The 16696-nt window shown below is 36.8% G+C and overlaps 2 protein-coding genes across 3 annotated transcripts; both read left to right on the plus strand.

Moving 5' to 3' along the window:
- The first annotated feature begins 322 nt into the window (after positions 1-322).
- tmc4 (transmembrane channel-like 4) lies at positions 323-10391 on the plus strand. Its single transcript, XM_028012829.1, has 16 exons — positions 323-2093; positions 2215-2410; positions 3546-3694; positions 3770-3934; positions 4482-4558; positions 4821-4978; positions 5079-5226; positions 6061-6219; positions 6295-6452; positions 6689-6809; positions 8145-8242; positions 8628-8811; positions 8894-9024; positions 9202-9357; positions 9776-9854; positions 9976-10391. Exons 1-16 carry the CDS (start codon positions 2063-2065, stop codon positions 10060-10062), a joined length of 2097 nt encoding a protein of 698 aa, XP_027868630.1. The 5' UTR covers positions 323-2062; the 3' UTR covers positions 10063-10391.
- Positions 10392-10891: 500 nt separating this feature from the next.
- leng1 (leukocyte receptor cluster (LRC) member 1) lies at positions 10892-16435 on the plus strand. Of its 2 annotated transcripts, none has more exons than XM_028012830.1 (5): positions 10892-11005; positions 11289-11480; positions 13058-13237; positions 14755-15044; positions 15137-16435. In XM_028012830.1, the coding sequence occupies exons 2-5, from the start codon at positions 11349-11351 to the stop codon at positions 15354-15356; spliced, it is 822 nt and encodes a 273-aa protein (XP_027868631.1). In that variant the 5' UTR covers positions 10892-11005; positions 11289-11348; the 3' UTR covers positions 15357-16435. The 2 variants fall into 2 exon arrangements, with proteins under 2 accessions (XP_027868631.1, XP_027868632.1); XM_028012831.1 differs by having other exon boundaries at positions 10894-11000.
- Positions 16436-16696: the final 261 nt, after the last annotated feature.

Here is a 16696-nt window from a genome sequence, read left to right on the forward strand (position 1 = left end):
GATTCTCTTTCCTGTTAGGCCATTTTTGTGCAGTGCAATGATGACTGCACGTGTTTCTTTCGAGGTAACCATGGTTCACAGAAGAGAAACAATGATGCCAAGCACCAGCCTCTTTTTAAAGTGTCCAGTGGTGTCATTCTTACTTAATCATGACAGATTGATCTCCAGCCCTGTCCTCATCACCACCCACACCTGTGTTAATGGAGCAATCACTGAAACAATGTTAGATGGTCCTTTTAAGGCAGGGCTGCAATGAAATTGAAATGTGTTTTGGGGGATAAAGTTCATTTTCTAGGCAAATATTGACTTTGCAATTAATTGCTGTTATGCTGATCACTCTTTATAACATTCTGGAGTATATGCAAATTGCCGTTATAAAAACTGAAGCAGTAGACTTTGTAAATATTAACATTTGAATCATTCTCAAAACATTTGGCCATGACTGTAGATTCACCTATAATGCAGTGAATCTTGGGAGAGGAACTGGGAGAGTGAATGTTGCTTTTATTTTGTTGAATGTATCAGTGACGTAGGAAGTTATACATCGAGACCGAAAGTCTAGACTTGGTTTTTAGGAACTGTCGAATAAAAATGTGATAAATATTACAAACAGACAAATGCTAGGAATGTATCAAGAAATATTATATATTGTAATTGGACATATTCTTCAATGTAAATCTTAAATCAGCTAATGTTTAATTCAAATTTGTTCATGCTGAAGAAAGGAATTTACAAGATGTTTTTCTATCAAAATGCATTAAGCAAGTGTTAAATATTAACATTTCAGCTCTTCAACTTCTTCTTGGATCCTGTGAACTCAAAATGTTGGTATAGTTGGATCTTTATTCCTTCATTTTCCTCCCGCTGTTAGGACTTCAGATGAAATGATGAACATATCCAGTCTCCTCTGCAGCCGTGTTGTTTCCACTGTGTGGCGTCCCATGTGAAACACTGCTAACATCCATTTACTGCCAAAATATCTGCACTGCCGCTACGCACCATTCAGGGTCGGGACTAAACTTTTAAAAGGTTGCTAGTATTCTTGTTGTTCCATTATGCTGCCAATATTGTATATAGTAACACTGTGTGGCCTAGCAACACCCACAAAATCAAGATAATGGTTTTATTTCTTTTTTTAAGGCGAGTATATATTACAATGTTTTAAAAAAGGTTTGTTTTCCAAAGGGAGCATTACTGTGATTTAAAAAAGATAACAAACCAAAGTTTGCATCTTTTTCCCCGATTCACCATTTTAATATAGATAAGTCCAAAAAGATTATAACCAAGAGTTATAGAAAAGCCCTAAATACGTTTGTTAATATATTGTTTAGAATTTTTTTTTGTGTTTCATTCATGCTTGACCTAAACTGTGTCATTTTGTCGTACGTTTGTTTTGTACCGCAGGTTGTTGAATCTTTTCTGCTGTTTGGAAGGAGGGTCATTTGAAATGCAAATAGTTTTTAAAACCCACACAGTGACAGTTTGTTTTTATACTGATGGTTGTTACACTTTGGGTCTGTAAGAAACCTAACCCTGGGTATTTATTTTTCCTCCTTGTGTTTGTGTTTTAAACCATTCTTCTTGCTTGGAAACAGAATTATATATAAAATCTGCCATTTTGTATCTTGTTTGTTTCTTTTATCTTTATGAATTTAAACCTTTTTGATCATCTGGGTGTTGATAGAAAGATTTCAAGTTGTCAGACAGAGTTGCTTTCTTTCCGACAATAACCACTCTGTTCAGCTAACACGTTTTAATACATTTCTACAACCTTTATCTGGAAAACGTTCTCCTTTCTGACCACAGTTATGCTTTGCAAAAACATTTTACTTCTGGTTATGTTACTGTTGCATCTCCTGGTTGATTATGAGGTACAGTCTAAATAATTTTGGGGATAATAGGTGACGCATTCAAGGAAGTTCCTGTGGGATCATTTATATGACGGGTAAAGTCCACACCGGGAGAAAACAGGGAAGTCCTTCATCGCACATAACACTTCCCTGTTGACAACCGCTGCTTCACATATTTGTTTTCCACTGACGTTTTGTTAAAGTTTACCAGAATGACCATCGAGCAGCAAAGACAAGGCTCCGGTAAGCTGGTGTTTTAGAAACTTAAATTATTTAAATGGACAAAAACTCAACTGAAAAGCAATCTGGATCATTTAATTGTATTGAATCGGTTTATGAATCTCCCTTTTGTTTTGTATTCAAGCATTCTCAGGAAGCGGTCATCCTACTGACCAGGAGTCGCTCAGGTTTCGCCGGGTTTCTTCTCGAATGTCCACTCAGATCTACCATGAACCCAACAGCAGCACAAGCCTGGCACAGGAGGAGGAACAGAGCGGTTCTGAGCCGACCCTGGAGCTCAGGAACACAGTTTTCCCCATGGCTCTGAAAAAAGCTGCACGGTAAGAAAATGATTTAGTGGACGGGGATCCAACAGAGACCTAATAGCATCCAAAAATAATCCCTGAATATCCATCCATCCATTTTCTAACTACCTTGTCCCTAGTTGGGTCTAGAGGGGCTGGTGTCTATCTCCAGCTAACGTTCCGGGCGAGAGGCGGGGTCACCCTGGACAGGTCGCCAGTCTGTCATCCCTGAATATGTTTACTGATTATGTTTTCATAACAGTTGAACCTTCCTGCATTTTGGCACTTTAACCAGCAAACCTCTGTGATTCTTAATAGGATTATGCAATACTCCAACACATAGAAGAAGATAATTGGAAGAAAAATCAAGCAAACACAAGTCTGAGTGTTGTCTATACTTTGTAATGTAGGTTATGTTCAGTCAGGCTGGATAGAAAAAAAACTCAGTATCAATTTTTAAGTCTTGTCACTGATTCCCAATCAGGTTTAGGTCTGGACTTTGACTAGGCCTGCTTTGTCTTCATGTTGCCATCACTATCTACAATGAGTCTGAAGAATTTGATGTACTATGAGTTACAAAAACATTTAAATTCCCTTTTGGCTCAATAAAGTAACTTTAATTTAAACTGAATTGTTGTTCTGCTGTGAAGTGAGATTTCTTCTAGAATTGCCCTTTCGTTACCTTTGTCCATCAACTTTGATCCGTTTCCATGCATTCCCACATCTTAATGCTGCCACCATCATATACCACAGTGGAGACAGTATTTTCAGAAAGTTGTGGAGTGTTAGTTTTTCATCATTATTAAAATGGAGCACCTTAAAGTGATGAATAAATATCTAAAATATACAAAACAAAACCCTACAAATAGCTGCATCATTTCATAATGGTAGAGCTCTTAAAGTAAGGATATTAAAAGCTCAGCTGCATTTAAAAATAATTGCATATATTATTTCAGGCCTATGTTATTCTTCTAAAAACTGTTGATAATCTGAGAGCAGTAATTAGTTTCTGTATTCTTGATTCTGTGAAATTTATTTGCTATATTTTGAAATTAATGGATATGATTTGTGTAAATTGAATATATGTGTTTTCTTATTTTCCGTTCAATTGCTTAAAACCCCAATAATTCTTCTTTTAAAATCATTAGATGTGTTCTCCTATCAATTTCAGGCAAGTGCAACAAATGCAGGTTCCTGCTCAGTTCAATGGAGGATCCTGGAAACAAAAAAGGATCAAATTTGTGCGTCAATTCAAAAGTAACGTCAGAGAGTTTCTCTACTTCTTCTCACTGTGGGGAAAAACCTTGCAAAAGATTGGAGGTAGGAATCTAGTTTATGCTTCCAAACAGCCACAGAGGCTCAGGCCAAGATGGCAAACTTTACTCTCTTTAACAGGAAACTTTGGAGGTGGAGTCCAATCTTACTTCATCTTCCTTCGATTCTTGGTGATTCTCAATTTTGTGTCGTTCCTGCTGATTGCTGGATTCGTCCTCATCCCCGGCATCGTGTTCAGATCGGTGGGCATCAAACCGGAGAGCAGCAAAGCTGATGTTTCATCAGGTCTGACAGGTTTCAGTGGCATGTTACCGTTTATTTTTATATCAGCTTTATTTCTTGTGTTCTCCTGTTAGGCAGGTTATTTTTGTAAAACAGGAAGCAGGTCTCTCAGTTTAATCCGTTTCCAAGCAACAATCACACACAGCCAAGGGTGAACCGTAGAGGTAGATATCTGTAAACTTTATCTAAATATATGACTTAAATATCAAGTCTGGTGGATGAGCTGGATGTCCATAATATTATGTTATACTGTTTTATATTTTCCTTTTATTGTCTTTTCCTATAATTTTTGTATCTGTTTCTGAATCAACATGACCTTAATGATCCAAGGAGAGTAATGAAACATGCAGTAACACATTGCTGTATTCAGAGATATTTAATTGATGTATTCAGAGATATTTAATTGATGTATTCAGAGATATTTAATTGATGTATTCAGAGATATTTAATTGATGTATTCAGAGATATTTAATTGATGTATTCAGAGATATTTAATTGATGTATTCAGAGATATTTAAGCTGTTGTTGTTTTTGTGTTTTTTATATGCAGAATGCTTGAAGTATGACCCAAATCCTCAAGGCCTGGTGGTCTTTTATGAGTTCTTCCTCGATTTACTGTCAGGAACAGTAAGACACCATAACAAAACCCTACAAACATGTCTGACACACACAGGTTTCAGATTGATTAGTTTTTATTTCAGATGGTTACTGTTTCCTGTTACTGGAAAAAGGCAGAGGAGATCATTTTTTTCACAAATTAACTGTCTCATGCTGTCACTAAATGACAGTTTTGACAAATATGAAAAAATACTTTTTAAAAAAAATAAAAGTTACATGCTGCACCTTTAATCTTCCTGCATAACTGGCCTCTCCTCTTAACACTTTGCAGGGTTTCATGGAGTATTCATACTTGTTTTATGGATACTACAACAACAGTGTTATAGTTACTTCCTTGGTGGGCAGCCACTTTTCCTACAACATCCCCCTGGCCTATCTGCTCACTGCCGTCTTCTACTTTGCCTTTTGTCTCATTTGCATCATTGTACGGTGAGTAATTTTATAAACCTTCACTAGATTTACTCCTGAATAGAGGATATTTATCGCTGTATTAGCCTGCCTGGTAAGGTGAACATTTGCCAAAATGCAGGATGGGCAAAGCGGCTCGAGTTGCCGTGACAACCGGAGGCAACGATGTGAGGAGCTACAGCATGATCGTCTTCACCGGGTGGGACTACGGCTGCCTGGGAAGCAAAGCCACCAAACTAAAACAGAGGAACATTTACTACCGGCTGCAGGTCAGGAGAGTTTGCTGCAGGTTAATATTAAAACGAGAACAACTGAGGCTTTGGGAAGATTGTGACGCGTTTCTGTTGTCTCTTGTTCGTGTCCAAACATTTTGACACATTGAGCCAAAACTGTAAAGTGATTGAGGACTTTCTTTTTTCTACTTAAAACTCAGATCTAATTTTAATTTGATCATTTTATTATTTTCTCAGCGTTAAACTTATCATGCAGTATTCAAAATGAAATGTACAAACTAAAGAGTCTTGGATGTTTGCATCGCAAGTCAAGCTTATAATTTCCCAAATTTTGTGGGTTAGTTGTTTATTATTATTGTTGCCATTGAGAAAAGAAAATGACACTATATTCTGAGCAACAACAATGGGATACGGGTCACTTTTAGTTCAAAAATGCTTGGTGAATATAACCAAGTTTATTCAGTGGCTGCACCCAAGTCTCTAAATCTTTGTGGTTTTACATATTATGAAACATCCTACTTTTGTAGAATGTAAAGCTAGCATCATATGGTTTAAGTACTATAAATTTTTTTTCATAGCATGTAAAACCAGAAACATCTACTAGTGTTTTGGGGGTAAAAAAAGACTGACTACAAAAGTCACTATTTTGTGTACCAAACATTTTCCATTTTTAGAAAATGTTAATTATTTTTGCTTCACCTTATATATTGCCTTAAAGGAATGCATCAATTAATTATGCTGGCGTTTTGTTTCTGTATCATCCTTGAATTGTGGTTGCAGGCTGCATAGAATTACTCTGAAGGCCTCAAACGGCCCACAAACCTCTGTTTGGACACCTTTTCTCTAACTGTCTTTTCTGTCTCCCTACAGGTGGATCTGGAGGAGGAGCGTCTAAAGAAGCATGCAGCGTCCCTCACTTTGTGCAACAAAGTTACTTTACACTCTCTGCGTGTTTTGATGTTTTTTGTCGCAGTCGGGCTCATCGTAGCGACCTTCCTTGCCATTGCTCGTGCGACTACATTCAGCCAGGTAGTTTGTGTAGAACTAGCATCATGGCTCTTATAAGTGTTGGTTTGTCATTTGTCTCCATTTCCTGTCCAACAGGAAAACAGCCATGTACCAGGGATCCTGGGATTGTTTTATACGTATCTGCCGTCCATCGTCATCACCCTAGGAAACTTCTTGGTGCCTCTGCTGTGCGACCAAATTGCTTTGCTAGAAAAATATCCTCCCAGTGCTACTGTGGTAGTGGCACTATTAAGGTTTGAACTGTTTGTTTAATTTCTCTGTGACACCGAGTGCTGTAAGCCACAGTTTTAGGACTTTATCTGTGCTTTTAAAATTTGAAAAAACAGCAGAGAAAATAAAGTTGGTTTTGCTGTGGAAGACAGACTTCTTAAAAAAATATTCTTCCATTTTTCATTCATTCCCCTAAACAGGAAATACCAGACTTTGATTTAATTATGAATCTGTGTTAAAACCTGTTTTGTTTGTTCAGGGCAGTTGTCTTGCGTCTCGTCAGTCTGGGCATCCTTCTCTTCACCCTCTGGAAACAGATCATGTGCCACGACAGTAGAGACAAGTGTAATCTGTGTCACTACAACCACGAAGATTACCAGGTAAATACTCAATAAACACACCGCTCAAACAACTTCAACCAAAACAGAACAGACTTTTTCATGCAATACTCAAAAGAGACCTGCTGTTGTCTTTCTCCGTCTTTGGTGCTGCTTTGTTCTCAGATATGTTCAATTTGTTTTTCTGTCAACTCAAGTTTAGAGTTCAAACTGAAGCTTTATGCAGATAAAGACTCAATGAGCAAAGGAAAATATTTGGTATCCATAGAAACTGATGCAGTTGTTTTAAGCTTCCCAGAAACAAAAAGTAGAATAAGCTGCAACTACTAAATAAATAAATGAATACAGAAAAACATATTTTTGATCATTTGTGGTAATATTTAATTCAATAACTGGGTACTACTGGAGTGTTTTGTAATATTTTAAACTTGTGCTACACAGCCTCTAGGTTTCAGAGACATACTTTGCCTAAACTATAGATTTTTAGTTTATTTTTCTTTGTGGATACATTGTGGAGAGTTATTTTTTTAACATAATAGTCACACATTTCCTTAGTATTTAGTGGAATTGCTTGTTAACTTGTATAACTTAAGTCAGTGGTTCCCAAAGATTTTCTGGGCTCCCCTATGGATTCCAATAAAATCCCCCCCAAAAAAGAAAAAATTAAGTGGACACACACATCATTCAACCAGACATAAACCTATACACATATTTTGTTTTCAAACTCCACTGAAGTTTATTTCACACTTCAGGTTGCAACAAAACAAACTACAAACCATCTTTACAGTGAAACACTTTTGTGTAACCTTTTTTTTTCATTCATCCATACCGCTTCCCAAGCTCCCCTGCAATGGCACTGCGCCCCCTCTAGGGGTCTCGCCTCACACTTTGGGAACCACTGACTTAAGTCAAACATTTTGGGTGTCCTGTTTTATGAGGTGCACCGGTTCACGTCCCCACATCATGATGCTGCCATGTGTGAAGTAGAGAACTATGGTTTTCTCAGACTTGCAGTTCCTCTCTTTTTGCTCCAAGCACTTAAATTGTACTTTTATCAGACCACAAAACATGTTACCAAGCACTAAGGTTTTTATTCCTAAATGTATTTGCAAACTGTAAACTCTCTTTTTATGTTGCTTCTGGAATAATGGCTTCTTCTAGACTGAATGACATTTCAGTGCATGTCAATACAGGGCCTATGTTCATATATAAACTGCTGGCTTTGAAGGAAGTAATAAATAATATTTCTCATTTCTCATAGAAATAATTTTGGTAATGCTAGCTGACCTAAAACAGACAGATAGACAGAAAGGCTATGTGTGGGTCCTCCCAACCTCCTGATAAACTTTCCATCTCTTCTTGTTTGTCTCATAACAGTGCTGGGAAACAAGTGTGGGACAGGAGATGTACAAGCTGACGCTGTTTGACCTCCTCGTTAGCATTGCTCTTCTCGTGCTGGTTGAATTTCCACGCAGGTATGCATATTTTTATTTATATTTATCTATTTTTTAACCTTTCCATACAAAAGTTAAAAAAAGAAGAAAAAAAACACACAAGACTAAACGAGTACAGAATGGCAAGAATGCAAAGTCTTGACCCAAAATGTTTAGGTAGAAACACAAGCTCATTATACCTTAACTTTGTTATATGAAAGCATCATCAAAATCAAAGCAGCAGAATCTTTCCTGTATATTTTCTAAAACAAATATCCAAGGAATTCCAGCTGTAAGTCTGTAGACGATCATCCATCATTATTTCAAGACTCCAGTAAAATAGATGTGACTGATACATGAAGATATCTGAGTCAGTCCAGCGTTTTGACGACATGGTGCTGCTGTGGGGTGTTTCTGTTTGTGTTAGGATGGTGGTGGATCACTGGTCCTGTAAGTTGACCCAGTGGGTGGGCCGGCAGGAGTTTGTGGTTCCCTCCAACGTCCTGGGCCTTGTTTACGGTCAGACTGTGGTGTGGACTGGAGCTCTCTTTTGCCCCCTGCTGCCTCTCATCAACACGGTCAAGTTTGTTATCCTCTTCTATTGCAAGAAGGTGAATCTGCAGCTTTAACTCAGTCAGGATCTCAAACAACGGTTTCTAATTTGTCTTTAATCCTTGTTGCTTCTCTCCACAGATCACACTTTTCTACAACTGTCGTCCAGCGCTGAGGACATTTCGGTCCACGACCTCCGCCATCTTTTTCCTGGCCGTTCTCCTGTTCGGCTGGATCCTCGCCTTGGTTGTCATGATTTACAGCGTAGCTGTGTGAGTGCTGATTTCTGCATTTTTATCTTTAAAATTATAACAGATCTGCTTTCACAGGTAATAAAGCGGCCATTACCAAGTTTATACATGTTGCAATCTGTACAATTTTGGCATTGACCAGTTTGAGTATTTTAATGTTGCATCATTAAGGATTATTGATTCTGCCTCTCCAAACAGGATCCATCCGTCATTTGCTTGCGGGCCTTTCCGTTCCTTCTTTAGGATGTGGAAGATTGTTCCAGAGTCCTTCTCCACTCTTCCTGAAGGAGCAAGAGATTTTCTCTTCTTCATTGGCTCACAAGCTTTCTCCATACCTCTGTTTGCTATATCGTGGTAAGTCTGATTTTTTATCTGATTAAAATGCTGGCATTATGCTTAAACGTTCATCTCAATAAGAATATCCCTCTAGGAGTTGTTTTATATTTAATATTTTTAGATGGATTGCAGAGTGATGTGTTGCAATTTATTTCTGTTGTCTTTGATGACAAAATGCTAAATTTTGTTACTCAGAAAATTAGAATATTATGTAAGACCAATAAAAATATATATTTAAGACAGAAGTACTGTTGTGGCCTGCACAACTGCTGACATGACAGTCCTCTATTAGACTGTAATGAATCTATGTAACATATGAGTTCCACATTTTTAAATGAATTCCTGACGTAAATCATTTTTTATGATATTCTTATTTATTAAGATGCACTTGTATTACTTAATACTTAAAGGTCCATATTTTTTCCCTCTCCTGCAGTGTGTTTATGTGCTACTTCATCGCTTTAGCCTCTATCTATGGAAAATCTGTTGCAATGCTGAGAGCTCAACTTAAATTGGTATGTGTTTTTTTTTTATTTATAACTGAAATAATCTCTTAAAATTTGTGTATACCATCCTTAACAGTCTGAAATAGTTTCGGGTGTCCAGTTTAACCAGTGTAGTATCTCTGGTTTACAGGCAGGACAGGATAAGCAGTTCTTGGTGAAGCAGATTGAGAAGATGAAGCTTCTGTCACCACAGCACATCGAAGGAGAACAAGACTAACTCTACTTGTAAATTATGTTTTTGTGTTGCGAAATGTTTGAAACATTCACAAATTGAGAATGCAACTGAAATACTTTCATAAATAGTGTATGTCATTAATGCATTTTGGATTGTACTAGGCAATTCTGCACAAAGATTAATATAATGTAATATAATGTATAATGTATTTTTTTCCTAGAGATAAAAATATTTCTGTTCAGTTACTTAGTAGTACCCAATAAAACATCATATTGTTTCAAATGTGATTTGATAATCCTTTCATATGGTGCCATATTAAATTATCTATCTCCCTACTAATTACATTTATTTATTAAACTAATAAATATTTATGCGTTTTATTTTTATCACCCCATTTGTTTCCTTTTCAATGCCACTTGCTAATAAAACATATTAAAAATAAAAGGGCATATTTATTTTATTGTGTTTAAGTAAACTGAAAAGCAGACAAAATGCAAAGACAAGCACACAAATGCAAACATGACAAAAAATATCAATATACAAAAATAGCCAAGTAAATAAACATGACTAAAGTTTTAAATAAAAAAAACCCCCAGCTTAATTCACGAAGCAAAAATTGCCTGTCTCTTTTTGCACCTACATTTATAGTATTTTATGTCTAAAAACTTTAAATGTATATATGTTTCTATACATTTCAGAAATATAGTCTTTTCTTTTGTCTAAAAATCATCTTATTTTTGGATCTATCATAGATTATAAGTTTTATATGTTATAATCATTATTATTTAAGGTTATATTTTATCCATGTATCTACCCCCATCGTGTCTTTACGTAATAATACATTTTGAGGGGTTTAGCGCCCTCTGGTGTCACAGTTTTGTAATCGAATCAACATGTTGCCATTGTTTACTTCCTGTCTGAGTGGACTAGTTCCTGTGGACCATTATAAACCTCAAGCAAGTGCAACTCCTTACCAAGCAACACGGTAACAGAATTTCTGCCCTGTTTTATCTTCAAAATGTTGAGGATCTACATATTATATCTATGTGTCTCTCTTTTTTGATACACTTTGAGGAAAAGCGAATTTGGCATATAGCAAAATTTGGCTAATGTTAGCTTAAATACAAATTGTACAGGTGACTTAACGATTGTATTCTTCTATCATATTATATCTGACATTTCATTTCGGATAATTTATACCTTTATCTGTTCATCTGCTGCGCCCTCTAAAGTTCTGCTGACGAGCTTTGTGCTTTTTCTCGCCTCAGTTTTCCCGCTAGCCATCTCAGTTAGCCCGCTGCTAACAATCCTCGGTCTCCAAGGCAACCATGAACATCCTCCCGAAGAAGAGCTGGCACGTCCGTAACAAGGACAATGTCGCGCGAGTGCGGAGGGACGAAGCCCAGGCGGCAGAGGAGGAGCGCGAGGCCAAGCGCCGCGTGGAGCGAGCGGAGCAAGAGGTAACGGAGGAGAGTGGACCGTTTCCCGTTAAAAAAAGCAGAACACCCAGCATGTAGGTGGTTATATACTGTGACGTGGGTAAATATTTGCCCCTATGTTCGATCTGTTTGTCGCTCTTTAATGTTTCAGGTCAACAAATTGTTTTGTTTTTTTATCAGATGAAGATGTCCTGGATGAATACAGAGTGCAAATGTAGATTTCATTAAAAAAAATATATATATATATATATATATATATAGTACAGACCAAAAGTTTGGACACACCTTTTAATCCAATGAGTTTCCTTTATTTTCATGACTATTGACATTGCAGATTCACACTGAAGGCATCAAAACTATGAATAACACATGTGGAAATATGCACTAAACAAAAAAAGTGTAAAACAACTGAAAATACCCCTTATATTCTAGTTTCTTCAAAGTAGCAACCTTTTGCTGTGATTACTGCTTTGCACACACTCTGCATTTTCTTGATGAGCGTCAAGAGGTAGTCACCTGAAATGGTTTTCACTTCATAGGTCAACCTGCCCTGTCAGGTTAATAAGTGGGATTTCTTGCCTTATAAATAGTCATGAAAATAAAGAAAACCCATTGAATTAGAAGGTGTGTCCAAACTTTTGGTCTGTACTGTATATATATATATATATATTTAAATTTAAACATGTGTATGAAAAATGACCATTATAGCTGGTTGTAACATTAAAAGTTTGCAGTAAGTTTAATACAAGGTGGAAAGGTTTTCAATCTGTTTATGTCAGTCACATTTGAGGTTTAAGGTTATATACCACAACATCTTAATCTGAGTCAGGTCTGGACTTTCACTAGGCCACACAACAACCTTCATTTTATATGGTTTTTTTAGCCATTAGTAGCTGGATTTGCTGGGGTTTTTTTGACTATTGATTTTAGAGCAGCACAATCACAATCACAATGCTATGTGCTAATTAGCATTAGCACATAGCATGTGCTCCAGTTCTCCAACCCGATCTCTTCCCAGTGGAACGAGTAACAAAAGGGAAGAGGAAATTAATAACTTAATATTTATAATGGTCCTGGAGGACCCTGAACAAAAGAAGAAGAAAGTAGGGCGGAGCTGGAGGACCAATCCCCTTATAGCAGGCACAGAGGAACGCAAGGACAGACAAGTAGAAGAGGACAAATAAATTAAAGAAAACATTTTGTGAAAATATACAACTAACAATATAGACCCAGTTGTACATACCTGCTTGATTGTTGAGCCACCAGCGATCAACTGCAAATCTTTGTGAATAATCAAAGAATCATTTTTAGGGTGATTCATCTTTTTTTCTTTTGTCATGTTCTTGTTTCTTAAAGTTCTCACAGAGATGATTTTAAGAGACTTTATTTTTTTAACATTTCATAATATCCAAAATATGTAATTTGGCAAAAATACAATTTTGTTTCACAATTTGTTTGTATAAATGTACGGACATTTGCAAGTGGCAAAGTTGAAAGAAAAAAATGTTTGGTTAAATGAGTTATTTGAAAATCTGTGTGTGTTTTTCTATTTTTAGATTACTGTTAGCTGACTTCCTTGTAACTCTTTGTCTCCACAGGCGCGTACCGAGTACCTGAGAAGGAAATCTCGAGCTGCTCTCCAGTCAGCAGGAGCAGAAGGAGCTGATGACGTCGAACGGAGCGAATCCAGTCTGGAACATCTCAATCTGTTTCCTCTGGAAGAGGCGTCAGAGAAGAAGGGAAACGAGGAATATCTAAGAGAAAAGAAGGAAGAAAAGGTGACAGCTGTTTCTTCTACTCTTCTTTACTATGCACTCCTTAGTTCTTAATCCCTACGGGATTACACGTGTTCAAACTGAGATTTTAGACAAATTTGCAAATACAATTTTCAGTAAACTTGTCGTAGTTTATAATATTTCTTTAATAAAGATTTACCTTTTCGCTTTGTCCATCATGTTTCCTCCTAGATTATTAGTAGGAATAAGTTCAAGTTTATATATATATACAGTACAGACCAAAAGTTTGGACACACCTTTCTAATTCAATGGGTTTTCTTTATTTTCATGACTATTTATAAGGCAAGAAATCCCACTTATTAACCTGACAGGGCGGGTTGACCTATGAAGTGAAAACCATTTCAGGTGACGACCTCTTGAAGCTCATCAAGAAAATGCAGAGTGTGTGCAAAGCAATAATCACAGCAAAAGGTTGCTACTTTGAAGAAACTAGAATATAAGGGGTATTTTCAGTTGTTTTACACTTTTTTGTTTAGTGCATATTTCCACATGTTATTCATAGTTTTGATGCCTTCAGAGTGAATCTACAATGTCAATAGTCATGAAAATAAAGAAAACCCATTGAATTAGGAGGTGTGTAAAAAGTTTTGGTCTGTACTGTATGTATATATATATATATATATATATATATATATATATATATATTTTTTTTTTTTTTTTTAACACGTTTGGATTTTTTGTGTGAACCTATGTATCTCAGGCTGATGTCACCTGAATTTCAGCTCTGCAGGACAATAATGGCTATTTCTAACTCAATTCTTTAGGTTGACTGAATTTATACCTATTGAAATACATTTATTGTTTTCTAAAAAGCAACTTCTTGTCAAGATGTTCCGATGTCCTGATCAAATTAGCATCATAGAAACACTGCTGGTTTGGTGCTGCTGCAGGTAAATTGTGTTAAAGTCCATTAGCGTTCATGTGGAAATAATGTTGTTATGAAGATGTTTGTCAGCTGGACAGGATTTTCTACATAGTGTGGAAAAGTTGGGAAATTGATTTAACTTCTTTTCAGATCTGGAGAACAAAATAAAGACAAAATATTGTTTTTTCCAGACGTTAATACCAATCTCGTTCTCTAAAGGTTGTGTCCTTCCTTCCTTCTTTTGTTCTAAAAGCTTTAGAAATATCTGCCATAAATTTGATGATATCTTCAATATTAAATAATTTAAATTTAAATAAAAGTTTGTTTGTTTACATGGAAAATGTGTAGCGATGGTAAAATTTATGGTCATTACAGTAATTAAAATACTTTTTTTTTTTTAAAGCTCAATCACAAAGAAACTTGTGTAGCATAAAATACTACTCTCTGTTTTAAATAGTAAATATTTAGAAAATATTGAAGTTGATTAAACTAGAAAGTGTTGGTTTCAAACCGTTCTTATTTACAGTTGTAATGAAAAAATGATTTTGATGATTGTTTTTTGAGTAAAAGGGAAAAAATAAATATTTTGTCTTTTTGATTTTCCTTTTTTTCCCCCCCATTTTTATTTTTATAGGAGAAGCAGGAAAGAGCTATTGGCTTACTCGTGTCTTTGGGGCCACAGCCAGGGTCAGAGGTCACCCCGTGGTACATGAAAAGCAGCCAAGAAAAAGAAGACGAGAGGAAAGAGAAAGAACAGAAGAAGGGGATATCTGAAGAGGAGAAAGAGAAGAAGGATCGCAGACTGAAGGACAGTTTGGATCCTTTGAAGGACATGAAGAAAGCGATGGGCGTTTACGAGAGGAGGGAGCAGAAGAAGAAGAAAGAAAAAAGAGACAAAGGGGAAAAGAAAATCACTGGAGAGAGGTCCGAGTGGACTTCATGTTTAGACAAAAAGAGCAGACTTGTTAATGAGTTGAAGACTAAATGAAATGAAATGTATTTTCTGTCTTCTTCAGCTCCATAGAGCGACTCCGAGCTGAGCGCCTGCAGAGGGAGGCAGAAGAAAGGAGGCGAGCCCAGGCGCTGCTTGACCAGCGGAGCGGTAAAAGAAAGGGAACGGATGCAGAACTGAACGAGAGGGAGCGGCCGTACAACAACGCCTTCTTCCCAGAACTCGCCCGGAAGCGGCAGCGGCGCGACCGGGAGAGCTGGAGGGATGAAATCCTGAAATCTTGAAACGTTTTACGTAGTTAAGAACTGAGAATAGCGTTCAGAGGGAATTGAAATGTTATTTCTGTTTTTAGTGTTTCCCGTTTAAACGGAGACCTTGGGTCACATTCAGCAGCAGCAGCAGCCGGCTTTAACCCCTGCAGTGTTTTGCTCATGAGCACATCAGCAGGGCAGATGGTTGTCCACACAGGGGGCTCAGCCTGTCAGCCTGGCTCACACCGTCTGAACGCATCACACTGACAAATATAAACCCAGGCTTTGCCTCTGTTTGTATTCTCTGGCACATTTTGCTAAACTGTGATTCTTTGTTAAATGGATAAGTTTTCAGCTATTGCCTTGGACTTGGAGGAGTTATGATCAACTTTTCCTCTCTCCTTATTTTTTTCTTTAAAAGACGTTAAAAAGACAACATTCTCTAAATTGTGGGCTGAAGTAAAAATGATCATTCTTTCAGCACGTAACGAAAAAATGCCTCTGTTTTTGTTTGGAGATGCTCCTCTGCTCCTTGAGGACCAGATGTGTGTTTTTCATGTTTGTGTTTCTGGCATTTATTCAGCAGATATTTCAGCGTGTTGCAGACCCACTCATGACTGCGCCTCATTTGTACGCCTCGGTTTCAGGCAGCATGCTTACTCACTTGTACGCAGACGCTTGGAAACATCAAAGCATTTCGGCTCCACTATATCTGCAGTGAGACATTATGAAACCTACTGATTTAAAAACCGAGTTGGATTTGTGCCACTTTGCATGAGAGATGTTTACATTTCGTCAGGTAATTATGAATGATATATGTTGAATAAATGGATGAGTTGGAAGGAAAACATAATAATATTCAGACTGTTTCTACTTTGTGAAATTTGATTCCAAGAACCTAAAGGTTTGGATAAATATTTATAGATTCAGACTTTGTTTCCTGTTCCACTGGTGTAAAAACGTTGTGTATGATGGCTAAAATCCCTGAGTTGAAAATATTCAGGGGACTAAAATGTTCTTTTTTCCCCCCCAATTAAAAATGTTAATATAACAGTGAATTTTGTCTGTTTTACCTGCACAGCCCTAAATTAAACATGTTGTTGTACATTTCCCTTACTGTTCACAGTTATTTAATTTTTAAGGCTAATTACTTTCTATTTTGTTGGTCTAAAAAATGTTTTTAGTTTATTACCTCCAACAAAAATGACAGTTTTCTTCTAAATCATTTGCTGTATTTAGCAAAGTATATTGAATAGTGTCTGTGTTTCTGTTAGTAAAACACAGCTGAACGTTTGAGGAAAAATTAAAGGCAAAAAGAGAACATTTTATTTGTGTTGTGCTTTACATTTTATGTTTAGGAAGATTTAAACTTG

This window comes from Xiphophorus couchianus, chromosome 3 (genome assembly GCF_001444195.1).
Source record: "Xiphophorus couchianus chromosome 3, X_couchianus-1.0, whole genome shotgun sequence".
In the NCBI taxonomy this organism is placed as follows: domain Eukaryota; kingdom Metazoa; phylum Chordata; class Actinopteri; order Cyprinodontiformes; family Poeciliidae; genus Xiphophorus; species Xiphophorus couchianus.

Excerpts from the sequence above, each read along its gene's own strand:
- tmc4 (XM_028012829.1), top strand. The coding sequence starts at position 2,063 with ATGACCATCGAGCAGCAAAGACAAGGCTCCG. Across the intron at positions 2,094-2,214 it reads GCAGCAAAGACAAGGCTCCG|CATTCTCAGGAAGCGGTCAT; the intron begins GTAAGCTGGTGT and ends TTTGTATTCAAG. Across the intron at positions 9,025-9,201 it reads ATGATTTACAGCGTAGCTGT|GATCCATCCGTCATTTGCTT; the intron begins GTGAGTGCTGAT and ends CTCTCCAAACAG.
- leng1 (XM_028012830.1), top strand. The coding sequence starts at position 11,349 with ATGAACATCCTCCCGAAGAAGAGCTGGCACGTCCGTAACAAGGACAAT. Across the intron at positions 11,481-13,057 it reads TGGAGCGAGCGGAGCAAGAG|GCGCGTACCGAGTACCTGAG; the intron begins GTAACGGAGGAG and ends TTGTCTCCACAG. Across the intron at positions 15,045-15,136 it reads AAGAAAATCACTGGAGAGAG|CTCCATAGAGCGACTCCGAG; the intron begins GTCCGAGTGGAC and ends TGTCTTCTTCAG.